General features: G+C 38.8%; 1 protein-coding gene across 3 annotated transcripts in view; it reads right to left on the bottom strand.

Annotated features, from left to right (window-relative positions):
• The window catches only part of PSEN1 (presenilin 1), a 332,444-nt gene that overhangs the window by 296,581 nt on the left and 22,378 nt on the right, over positions 1-13,485 (bottom strand). Inside the window, exon 1 of one of the 3 annotated variants that reach the window (XM_053697783.1) lies at positions 7,611-7,760. The exons of the other annotated variants lie outside the window; for them this stretch is intronic. Coding sequence (XP_053553758.1) covers positions 7,611-7,652 — 42 coding nt within the window. The 5' untranslated portion in view covers positions 7,653-7,760. Of the gene's footprint in view, positions 1-7,610; positions 7,761-13,485 lie in introns of those variants that run through there. 3 annotated transcript variants of the gene reach the window in all.

Raw genomic sequence — 13,485 nt, 5'->3', positions numbered from 1 at the left:
ACAGTACACGGAGAGGCACTCCTAAGCTGACTTCACGAAATTCCTAGAAAGTTGAGTTACTGTGTAGGACTGAGGTACTACCCGGTCCTTGTATCCTAAGTTTGTTCATACTGTTCGTAAATGAGGTTTTCATAATGGATATATTTCTTAGTTCACATTAATCGAAAATGAGGTTTATATGGTAGATATCTTATTTCATACTTGACATGCTTGACCTATATGCGCAGTATTTTCATTAATAGCTATACCTACTGTGTCATTACATCGGCATAATGTCTATGTATATGTTAACCTGTTGGTCACCTGCGCTGTGACATCTGATGTAATGTTTAATCCTCAATAAAAAACTTTTTGGGAAAAAAAAATAAAAAATTTAGACCTGCCGTAAAAAACAGGGCGGGCCGTGGACTGACTACACTACAGGAGAAATGAATTTATCAGGTAAGCATAAATTATATTTTCTCCTGTTAAGTGTAGTCAGTCCACGGGTCATCCATTACTTATGGGATACCAATACCAAAGCTAAAAGTACACGGATGACGGGAGGGACAGGCAGGATCTTTACACGGAAGGAACCACTGCCTGTAGAACCTTTCTCCCAAAAACAGCCTCCGAAGAAGCAAAAGTGTCAAATTTGTAAAATTTTGAAAAAGTGTGAAGTGAAGACCAAGTTGCAGCCTTGCAAATCTGTTCAACAGAGGCCTCATTCTTAAAAGCCCAAGTGGAAGCCACAGCTCTAGTAGAATGAGCTGTAATCCTTTCAGGAGGCTGCTGTCCAGCAGTCTCATAGGCTAAGCGTATTATGCTACGAAGCCAAAAAGAGAGAGAGGTAGCCAAAGCTTTTTGACCTCTCCTCTGTCCAGAATAAATGACAAACAGGGAAGAAGTTTGACGAAAATCTTTAGTTGCCTGCAAATAAAATTTCAGGGCACGGACGACGTCCAGATTGTGCAAAAGTCGTTCCTTCTTTGAAGAAGGGTTAGGGCACAATGATGGAACAACAATCTCTTGATTGATATTCTTGTTAGTGACTACCTTAGGTAAGAACCCAGGTTTAGTACGCAGAACTACCTTGTCTGAATAAAAAAATCAGATAAGGAGAATCACAATGTAAGGCTGATAACTCAGAGACTCCTCGAGCCGAGGAAATAGCCATTAAAAACAGAACTTTCCAAGATAACAGCTTGATATCGATGGAATGAAGGGGTTCAAACGGAACACCTTGCAGAACGTTAAGAACTAAGTTTAAGCTCCACGGAGGAGCAACAGTCTTAAACACAGGCTTAATCCTAGCCAAAGCCTGACAAAAAGCCTGAACGTCTGGAACTTCTGCCAGACGTTTGTGTAAAAGGATAGACAGAGCTGAAATCTGTCCCTTTAACGAACTAGCAGATAAACCCTTTTCTAAACCTTCTTGTAGAAAAGACAATATCCTAGGAATCCTAACCTTACTCCATGAGTAACTCTTGGATTCGCACCAATGTAAGTATTTACGCCATATTTTATGGTAAATTTTCCTGGTAACAGGTTTCCTAGCCTGTATCAAGGTATCAATCACTGACTCCGAGAATCCACGCTTTGATAGAATCAAGCGTTCAATCTCCATGCAGTCAGCCTCAGAGAAATTAGATTTGGATGTTTGAAAGGACCCTGAATCAGAAGGTCCTGTCTCAGAGGCAGAGACCATGGTGGACAGGACGACATGTCCACTAGATCTGCATACCAGGTCCTGCGTGGCCACGCAGGCGCTATTAGAATCTCCTGTTTGATCCTGGCAATCAATCGAGGAAGCATCGGGAAAGGTGGAAACATATAAGCCATGTTGAAGACCCAAGGTGCTGTCAGAGCATCTATCAGTACCGCTCCCGGGTCCCTGGACCTGTAACAAGGAAGCTTGGCGTTCTGGCGAGACGCCATGAGATCCAGATCTGGTTTGCCCCAAAGATGAAGCAGTTGGGCAAACACCTCCGGATGCAGTTCCCACTCCCCCGGATGAAAGGTCTGGCGACTTAGAAAATCCGCCTCCCAGTTCTCCACGCCTGGGATGTGGGTCGCTGACAGGTGGCAAGAGTGAGACTCTGCCCAGCGAATTATCTTTGAGACTTCCATCATCGCTAGGGAACTCCTTGTTCCTCCTTGATGATTGATGTAAGCCACAGTCGTGATGTTGTCCGACTGAAACCTGATGAACCTCAGAGTTGCTAACTGAGGCCAAGCCAGAAGAGCATTGAAAATTGCTCTTAATTCCAGAATGTTTATTGGAAGGAGTCTCTCCTCCTGAGTCCATGATCCCTGAGCCTTCAGGGAATTCCAGAGTGCACCCCAACCTAGAAGGCTGGCGTCCGTTGTTACAATCGTCCAATCTGGCCTGCGGAAGGGCATCCCCTTGGACAGATGTGGCCGAGAAAGCCACCATAGAAGAGAATCTCTGGTCTCTTGATCCAGATTTAGCAGAGGGGACAAATCTGAGTAATCCCCATTCCACTGACTTAGCATGCACAATTGCAGCGGTCTGAGATGCAGGCGCGCAAATGGTACTACGTCCATTGCCGCTACCATTAAGCCAATTACCTCCATGCACTGAGCCACTGACGGGTGTTGAATGGAATGAAGGACACGGCAAGCATTTAGAAGTTTTGATAACCTGTCCTCCGTCAGGTAAATTTTCATTTCTACAGAATCTATAAGAGTCCCTAGAAAGGGAACTCTTGTGAGTGGCAATAGAGAACTCTTTTCTACGTTCACCTTCCACCCATGCGACCTTAGAAATGCCAGAACTAACTCTGTATGAGACTTGGCAGTTTGGAAACTTGACGCTTGTATCAGAATGTCGTCTAGGTACGGAGCTACCGCTATGCCTCGCGGTCTTAGTACCGCCAGAAGAGAGCCCAGAACCTTTGTAAAGATTCTTGGAGCCGTAGCTAACCCGAAGGGAAGAGCTACAAACTGGTAATGCCTGTTTAGGAAGGCAAATCTTAGATACCGGTAATGATCCTTGTGAATCGGTATGTGAAGGTAGGCATCCTTTAAATCCACTGTGGTCATGTACTGACCCTCTTGGATCGTGGGAAAAATGGTTCGAATAGTTTCCATTTTGAACGATGGAACTCTTAGGAATTTGTTTAGGATCTTTAAGTCCAAGATTGGTCTGAAGGTTCCCTCTTTTTTGGGAACCACAAACAGATTTGAATAGAATCCTTGCCCGTGTTCCGACCGCGGAACTGGGTGGATCACTCCCATTAGCAAGAGGTCTTGTACACAGCGTAGAAACGCCTCTTTCTTTATCTGGTTTGCTGATAACCTTGAAAGATGAAATCTCCCTTGTGGAGGAGAAGCTTTGAAGTCCAGCAGATATCCCTGAGATATGATCTCCAACGCCCAGGGATCCTGGACATCTCTTGCCCAAGCCTGGGCGAAGAGAGAGAGTCTGCCCCCCACTAGATCCGTTTCCGGATCGGGGGCCCTCGCTTCATGCTGTCTTAGGGGCAGCAGCAGGTTTTCTGGCCTGCTTGCCCTTGTTCCAGGACTGGTTAGGTTTCCAGCCCTGTCTGTAGCGAGCAACAGTTCCTTCCTGTCTTGGAGCGGAGGAAGTTGATGCTGCTCCTGCCTTGAAGTTACGAAAGGCACGAAAATTAGACTGTTTAGCCTTTGGTTTGGCCCTGTCTTGAGGCAGGGCATGGCCCTTACCTCCAGTGATGTCAGCGATAATTTCTTTCAAGCCGGGCCCGAATAATGTCTGCCCTTTGAAAGGAATATTAAGCAATTTAGATTTAGAAGTCACTTCAGCTGACCAGGATTTAAGCCACAGCGCTCTACACGCTTGAATGGCGAGTTCTTAGCCGTAAGTTTGGTTAAGTGTACTACGGCATCAGAAATAAATGAATTAGCTAGCTTAAGGGCTTTAAGCTTGTTCATAATCTCATCCAATGGAGCTGTGCTAAGAGTCTCTTCCAGAGACTCAAACCAGAATGCCGCCGCAGCAGTGACAGGCGCGATGCATGCAAGGGGTTGTAATATAAAACCTTGCTGAACAAACATTTTCTTAAGGTAACCATCTAACTTTTTATCCATTGGATCTGAAAAAGCACAGCTATCCTCCACCGGGATAGTGGTGCGCTTAGCCAGAGTAGAAACTGCTCCCTCCACCTTAGGGACCGTCTGCCATAGGTCCCGTGTGGTGGCGTCTATTGGAAACATTTATCTAAATATAGGGGGTGGGTGAAAAAGGCACACCGGGTCTATCCCACTCCTTGTTAACAATTTATGTAAGCCTTTTAGGTATAGGAAAAACGTCAGTACACGTCGGTACCGCAAAATATTTATCCAGCCTACATACTTTCTCTGGAATTGCAACCGTGTTACAATCATTCAGAGCCGCTAATACCTCCCCTAGTAATACACGGAGGTTCTCAAGCTTAAATTTAAAATTTGAAATGTCTGAATCCAGTTTACTTGGATCAGATCCGTCACCCACAGAATGAAGCTCTCCGTCCTCATGTTCTGCAAATTGTGACGCAGTATCAGACATGGCTCTATTATTATCAACGCACTCTGTTCTTACCCCAGAGTGATCACGTTTACCTCTTAATTCTGGCAATTTAGAGATAGTACTTCAGTCATAACATTAGCCATGTCTTGCAAAGTGATTTGTATGGGCCGCCCTGATGTACTCGGCGCCACAATATCACGCACCTCCTGAGCGGGAGGCGAAGGTACTGACACGTGAGGAGAGTTAGTCGGCATAACTTCCCCCTCGTTGTCTGGTGATATCTTTTTAACATGTAAAGTTTGACTTTTATTCAAAGTAACATCTATACATTGAGTGCACAAATTTCTATTGGGCTCCACATTGGCCTTTAAACATAATGAACAAACAGATTCATTTGTGTCAGACATGTTTAAACAGACTAGCAATAACTCTAGCAAGCTTGGAAAAAAAACTTTTAAATAAATTTACAAGCTATATAAAAAAAGCTACTGCGCCTTTAAGAAAACATAAAAATGTAACACAGTTGAATTAACAATGAACCAAATATGTTAAAACAACCAAATTTTAACAGAAAATGTATAAAGTTAGCAGAGGATTGCACCCACCAGCAAAAGGATGATTAACCCCTTAATACCCAAAACGGATAACAGTTGAAAAAATAAACGTTTTTATCACAGTCAAACACACTGTCACAGGTCTGCTGTGACTGATTACCTCCCTCAAAACTGGATCATGGAGGAAGAAATAGGAAGACTGACTAAATTTTTGCTGCGCAATAAAGCGCTAAAATAGGCCCCTCCCACTCATACTACAACAGTGGGGAAGCTCAGTAAACTGTTTTTATGCATAAAAAAACGACAGCCATGTGGTAAAAATCATGCCCATAAAGTTTTATCACCAAGTACCTCAGAACACATGCCAGTAAACGTTTTAAAATTGAAAATTATGAAGTGTTATTAATAAGCCTGCTGCTAGTCGCTTTCACTGCAGAGCAGGCTCAAATATTACTTTAATATTGACAGTATTTTCTTAGTGAAATTCCATTCCCCAGAAATACCTCAGAGTATACATACATACATATCAGCCTGATACCAGTCGCTACTACTGCATTTAAGGCTGCACTTACATTACATCGGTATTAGCAGTATTTTCTCAGTCAATTCCATTCCTTAGAAAATAATTTACTGCACATACCTCCTTGCAGGTGGGCCCTGCATGCTATCCCCTGTTCTGAAGTTACCTCACTCCTCAGAATGGCCGAGAACAGCAAGTGGATCTTAGTTACGACCGCTAAGATCATAGACAAACTCAGGTAGATTCTTCTTCTAATGCTGCCTGAGAACAAACAACACACTCCGGTGCCGTTTAAAATAACAAACTTTTGATTGAAGAAATAAAAACTAAGTTTAACACACCACAGTCCTCTCACACGTCCTATCTTTAGTTAGGTGCAAGAGAATGACTGGATATGACGTAGAGGGGAGGAGCTATATAGCAGCTCTGCTTGGGTGATCCTCTTGCACTTCCTGTTAGGGAGGAGATATAATCCCATAAGTAATGGATGACCCGTGGACTGACTACACTTAAAAGGAGAAAAGGTAGAAGTTACTAATAAAGAAAATGGCATTTATAATTTAAGCAAATACACACTAAAAGACGAAGAAAAAGATATCTTAGTCAAAGGTCTTTCATTTGCCCCTACAACAAGGATTAATAAGTTTAATACCTATATAGATGCCAACAAATTCCTTAGATCACTGACACTAAAAAGATATTTCACAAAAACAGCACTAGAACACGAAATACAACAACAATCTACAAATTCTCTAACAGACAAATGGTTTCATACACTCAGGTCTAAAAAATAAATCAGCTTTTTACCCTAAGCATGAAAAAGGCCCAATATTCGAAACGTTTGAGAAATTGATAATGAATGATATAAAAAAAATTCGAAAAGAAAATAAATAATTTAAAGTTTAATTTATCAAGAAAACAAGAGACTCTCATTAAAGAACAAGAAAACAATTATGAGATCATTTTTAGAAATGCAAAGGCGGTGGGATTGTTATTTTGGATAGAACCCACTACAAAATAATTTGTGAAAATCTCCTTACGGATATTAATACATACACGAAAAGCAAAATTAACCCTACTACTTTTTTCACCTGGGAATTAAAGATACTATTGGATAAAAAAAAAATTAGGAGTAATTAATGACAAAGAGTTTGACTTATACAAAAAGATATAGTGGCAGGATCCTTGGATATATCAATAGAGGGTAGCGCAACGGTTTCTATGTCACTTGTATCTAGATCACTGTGCATTTAATACTTGAAAGAAAAGGGTTACACACACACACAGGTAAACTTTGAGGCTACAGGGAAAGACCGGGCCAATCAAAAATAGCAGTCGCACAATCAGCCAATCACAGTGTGTCCTGCTTGGGAGCTGCAAGACTTACAGCTCTGGAGCGAGACTACCTATGTGTTTAACCCATTTACATGTAAATAAGAGAACATAATATTTGCATTAGAAAATCCCTTTAAGAGAACCAAATAATATAAGAAGAGCATTTACTCTTCTTACTAGTTCTCACTTAAGGGTTAAAGGGAAATTAAACTAAATTTTTTACTTTCATGATTCAAATAGAGAATACGATTTTAAACAACTTTCTAATTTACTTCTGTTATCTAATTTGCTTAATTATCTTGATATTCTTTCCTGAAGAGCATATCCAGATAGGCTCAGTAGCTTCTGATTGGTGACTGCACATAGATGCTTCATGTGATTGGTTCACACATGTGCATTGCTATTTCTTTAACAAAGGATATCTAAAGAATTAATCAAATTAGATAATAGAAATAAATTAGAATGTTGTTTAAAATTGTATTCTTTGTCTGAATCATGAAATAAAAAAAGTGTGGGTTTATTGTCCCTTTAAGATTCTGCATATTCTATCACTTGCTCTAGAATATTGATACTACAATAATTATATATATATATATATATATATATATATATATATATATATATATATATATATATATATATTTTTTTTTTTTTTTTTTTTTTATAAACACTGTACAGGTTAGAATTATTATTTTAGTCCTCACATACTTACAGGATGCAGCAAAAGCAGTGGTATATTTTCTTCTTCCGACATGTTTCTATTACATATGGCTAGTGAGGAAATTGCAGCATAACCAACCTCTTGTGCAAATCTATAACACACCTAACTCTCACAGGAAAACAGCGGTCTGCATTGCACAGGATCAGGGCTCAAACTGGTTATATATTAACTGAAAGATAAGTTCTGTAATAGACATCTCTTCTAGCACTGTGCAAGATCACATGGTTCAGAAAAGCTTTCACAATACTTAGCTTCCGTGTACAAAGCTTTCTTGTTTTTAAATTTTAAACAAGTGTAGTAAACAGATTTTGTCATTTTTAAACACTACTCAAAGGCTATTTTAATATTTGTAAAACATGAACAATTAAGAACTACATTGCAAAAAGTTCCTTAAAATAAATGTTTTATAAGCAATTAAAACCACTTCTTTTGTTGGTAGAATTTTCAGAATATAGCTACCAGGGAATCACCTTTTGAAAAAAAGTCTCTTGATCACATTTAGTTTACATTCTCTACTTGGATTAATCCAGAACCACATAATCACTATGCAGTGTTCTTTTCAGGACCTATTTAACCCCTTGTGCCTTTTTGATGCAAGTACTACATCACACAGGACTTTGCACAGCGTACTGTGTTGACATAGTACCTACGCCCAGCATAGAGGCGCAGGTTACGGTCCAGTGAGGGGCTGAAGGCATGTGCCTTCATATGGTAAGGGAGCAATGCCACCCCCTGCTCACTGGCAGCTAATTTGGTCACTAGCAGGGGCTTTCAATCAAACCGATCGTATCGGATCAGGATGATTTCAATTCACCACACAGTTTAAGGAGCAGTGGTCTGAAATTGTGGGCCTCTGAAGTAGCAACCGCTGCTTGATAAATGTAGCCTGTGACAATGTGTAATGATCTTCTAGTGGTGCCAGTAGGAGGCGGGAGGGTAGCCCATCATGGGAGAGAGGGATGGTTCCCTACACTACAGAAAAACTGCTCTAACTTGTTACTGGCAAGGAAAAGTGGGAGGAGAGAGGGTTAGAGAGCCACCAATCAGCAAGCGCTATCCAGGGTGCTGAACCAAAAATGGGCTGGCTCCTAAGCTTTACATTCCTGCTTTTCAAATAACGATAGCAAGAAAACAAACAAAAATTGATAATAGGAGTAGTAAATTAGAAAGTTGCTTAAAATTGCATGCTCTATCTGTATTATTAAAGAAAAAAATTGGATTTAGTATCCCTTTAAGACACTTTCCAATTTCCTTCCATTATCAAAATTTGCAGTCTTTTTATATACACACACTTCCTGGGAAACAAGCTCCTAATAAGCATGTGCGCAAGCTCACAGAGTATAAGTATACTAGTCTGAATTGCATAATCAACAAAATGTATAATAAAAAAAAAAAAAAAAAAGAAAAAGAAACAATGTAATAGCAAAATGAGGATTACATTTTTTCGGACAAATTTCCCCCTACATCATGTGACAGCCATCAGCCAATTACAAAATGCATATATACTGTGAATTCTTGCACATGCTCAGTGTGCATATAAAAATAAAAATAAAAAAAAGGATTGTGCTTATTTAGATAATGGAAGTGAATAGGATTTTTTTTTTTTTAAATGTGTGTGCTCTATCTGAATCACGCAAATTTAATTTTGTCTTTAGTGTTCCTTTAACCTCTTTACAAATTAGATGTATATATACACACACACACACGTGATGTGAAGACGCATTGTTCCGCATAAGATTATATAATTATATATTATATAAGGATCAAGTTTCGTTTCTTGCTGTGTGTATGTTAAGCCAGGATCCTGGGTCAGGGAGCTCGGCACCTTTTTCTCTCAAGAACCTGGAATGTAGGAGGAGTGTTTACCCTACAGAACGGCAGCTGACACAGCTCAGGACTCCGATGTGGGGATTGGTTGACAGCCTAACACACACACATACATACATACATCCAAGCTACAGGAAGCTCCAGCAGGCTGGAGTTCCTGAGCTCCCGACATCTGCTTGCATATGGAACCAAAGCACAAATCGGTGCTCTGGTTTCATATGAAGGCAGAGGCCAGATCGTTACAGACATTGACACTGTGTATGTGTGTCACTGTATGTAACAATCATCTGCTGGTTCCGGCGGGAGGTGTGGGAGAGAAAGTGGGAGGTGGGTGGGCGGACGAGCAGCAGGAGGAGGGTGGGAAAAAGCAGTGGGATGGACACTACACTGTAGAAAAAAAAATATGAAGGGAGAGGGAGAGATGGAGAGGGGTGGCCTTAGCTAACGATTGCAGGAGGGAGGGAGGTTTTTGGGACCACTACACTACAGAAAAAAAAAATCTATTTAAAAATTATATGTATTTATAGGTACTGGCATATAGCTGCCAGTACTAAAGATGTCCGCAATTAGTGGGAGGGGAAGGTTAGAGAGCTATTTGGGGTGGGTGATCAGGGAGGGTTGAGGAGGATCACTAATACTAAGACTTGCCTGCCAGTACCTAAGATGGTGGTGACGAGGGGGGGGGGGGTGAAGGAGGGAAGGAAGAAAGCAGTTTGGGAGAGATCAGGTAGGGATCAGGGGGTGGGAGGGTAATCTCTACACTACAGCTAAAATTAACTTTACAAGCTACCTGATTAATTCTTTCACTGCCAAGAATAATATCTGTGACCAAAGGGGATCCCAGAGAAGCTTTTACAAAAATGTGTCATGATTGCACAAGCGGTATGTAAATAATTTCAGTGAGAAACCCAAAGTTTGTGAAAAAGTAAAAGAAATACTAAACCCAATTATTTTATTGCACGATTCAGATAGAGCATGTAATTTTAAGCAACTTTCTAATTTACTCCTATTATATATTTTTCGTTATTCTCTTGCTATCTTTATTTGTAAAGCAAGAATGTAAGCTTAGGAGCCGGACCATTTTTAGTTCAGCACCCGTGTTGCGCTTGCTGATTGGTGGCTAAATGTAGCCACCAATCCACAAGTGCTATCCAGGGTGCTGAAATAAAAAAGGGCCAGCTCCTTAGATTACATTCCTGCTTTTACAAATAAAGAAGGTCAGATAATGAAGTGCATTAATTAGAAAACTGGTAATGTGTTCGTTAGTAGGGGGCGCAGGTTCAGGGGTATTTCTTTATCAAGCGAGATAACTCCTCTCTAGCAGTCAGACTTATCAGTTTCACTAGGAGTAAGAAACTTATATAATATATGTATACATTGTGAGGTATATAAGTGCGGTATACTCCCAGGTAAGGATTCCAGGTGTCAGCAATGCCAAATAGGAAAAAAAAACAAAACAGTCCTTCTGTCATAGGAACATTGTTTTATTATAAAAATAGCTCAACGCGTTTCAACGTACAGAGACGTCTTTCTCAAGGGGAAATAAAAACTTTAAATCTGAAAAGTGCTTGCAAATCAGTTGACATGATGCCGACACCGTTGGTTTAAATACAGAATCACATTGTTGAGTCTTGCGACGACCGGGGGAAAGCTGGAGCGGCTTGTCAAGATTAAAAAGATAAGTATTTTCACAACACGAGTCAAATGTTAATTTTGATGAATTAAAGTGCCCCTGTTTTTAATCGAATTTTTAAAAACCGGGCACTTTATCATCAAAATTTACATTCACTTTAATCGTGCATAGTAACAGGTGAACAATCACAGTTTAAATAACTTTTCCAGGATACCTTCTACATGCAAAAGAGAGGCACTGCAATGGGCTCCAATGTTGCCCCCTCCTACGCCAATCTCTTCATGAGTGGCTTTGACTAGAAGCTCATCTATAAGAAAACCATATTTAATCAGAATTGTAAACTTTGGCTACCTATATATATATATATGACATCTTTGGGGTGTGGGGGGCAAATTGGAGTCCTTATTGCTATTTGCTGAGATAATTAATTCTGCAATGTCTGGCTTAAGGTTTACCCTTACGTATACTACTCAAGAAATTTGACACTAAAAACTAAAGTGTATAAACAGAATAGTTCATTATTTACTGACTTGTATGTGAAACCTACAGAGCGAAATACTTTACTGAGATTTGATAGTTTTCACCCAGATAATGTATTTAGATCCATACCTAAAAGTCGAGTTTTTTCGCACTACCAGAGAATAGTACAGGATAAAAATAAATCACTGTCAAGGTTAAAAACAAGGGGTAAAAAAAATGCATTGATAGGGGTTATCCCAATTATTTGATTGAGCAGACTAATAGTGAGCTAACACAGAGTGATGAAACCACAACATGTTAAATATTGAAAAAAGGATAAAAAAATTGGAGAGACTGTTTCGCAACAGGAGTATACTAATAATAGCAATGACATCTATATCATTAAGAAACACGGGTATGTATTATCTCAGTACAATCTAGAAATTGACATTTTTAAATTGCCAGCTATCATATCACAGGGTAAGAAATCTCAGAGAGAATCTGGTAAGAGCAGATGTAGCCACAAATAAATAAACAACTATAAATTACTTAACATCAAATAAAGGATGTTATCTATGCCTCCATTGCATACAATGCAATTCTATGATCAAGGGTAAATATTTGGCCCAAAATGATAAAAGAAAATAATTAAAATTGAATGGTCTGTATATATGTCAAACAGAATATGCTAATTTACCTACTGAAATGCCCATGTGGGCTCTGTTGTATAGGAGAGACGACTAGAGCTATTATAGACAGATTTAGTGAACACAAAACATCCATTAGATCTGATGGTCTGAATATAGATTATTTGCATTTGTTTTTATTAAAAAAAAATTATTTGATATTTTTGTTACCACTAGATGTCACTATACATTTCAAGAATTTTCTGAATCAAGCACTTTAAAAGGATAAAAGTCTAAGTGGAAAACCTGTGATTTGATTGGATGGAACAAGTTATTTAAATTGTGATTGTTCACCTGTATTACTTTGCATGATTAAGGCCCATGTAGGTCCGAAAAGTCGCATTTTTCTGTGGTCTTAAGGTTCTCCAATAAAGCTTTCACCTGTTCAAATTGTGGTGCTGTCACTTTTCTACATTTTTGGACTGAAATAAGAGGCAGCCTTCAAGGGCTTAGAAATTAGCAAATTAATTATGAACCTACCTAGGTTTAGCTTTCAACAAAGAATACCAAGAGAACAAAAATTGGATGATAAAAGTAAAATGTAAAGTTGTTTAAAATTGCATGCCCTATCTGAATCATGAAAGGGCAATTTTGACTAGAGTGTCCCTTTAATTCCTAACACAGGGCTAACTTTAAGTTACTGATAGACTCACATAAAAAGGCAGTGTATATAAAACCCTCAAGTGCAGTCAAAAATTAAAATACATTAAACACTTTAAGATGACAATACAAAATTAAATAAATAGTGTATATACGTATATATATATATTATATAATAGTATATATATATATATTTATATATATATATATATATATATATATATATATATATTAATATATATATATATATATATATATATATAGTGCAGAACTTATTAGGCAAGTTGTATTTTTGAGGATTAATTTTTATTATTGAACAACCACCACCATGTTCTCAATGAACCCAAAAAACTCATTAATATCAAAGCTGAATAGTTTTGGAAGTAGTTTTTAGTTTGTTTTTAGTTATAGCTATTTTAGGGGGATATCTGTGTGTGCAGGTGACTATTACTGTGCATAATTATTAGGGCAACTTAACAAAAACAAATATATACCCATTTCAATTATTTATTTTTACCAGTGAAACCAATATAACATCTCAACATCACAAATATACATTTCTGACATTCAAAAACAAAACAAAAACAAATCAGTGACCAATATAGCCACCTTTCTTTGCAAGGACACTCAAAAGCCTGCCATCCATGGATTCTGTCAGTGT

Source organism: Bombina bombina, chromosome 1, assembly GCF_027579735.1.
Source record: "Bombina bombina isolate aBomBom1 chromosome 1, aBomBom1.pri, whole genome shotgun sequence".
In the NCBI taxonomy this organism is placed as follows: domain Eukaryota; kingdom Metazoa; phylum Chordata; class Amphibia; order Anura; family Bombinatoridae; genus Bombina; species Bombina bombina.
The sequence above is the reverse complement of the archived record's forward strand: the minus strand, read 5'-3'. Positions and strand labels throughout refer to the sequence as shown.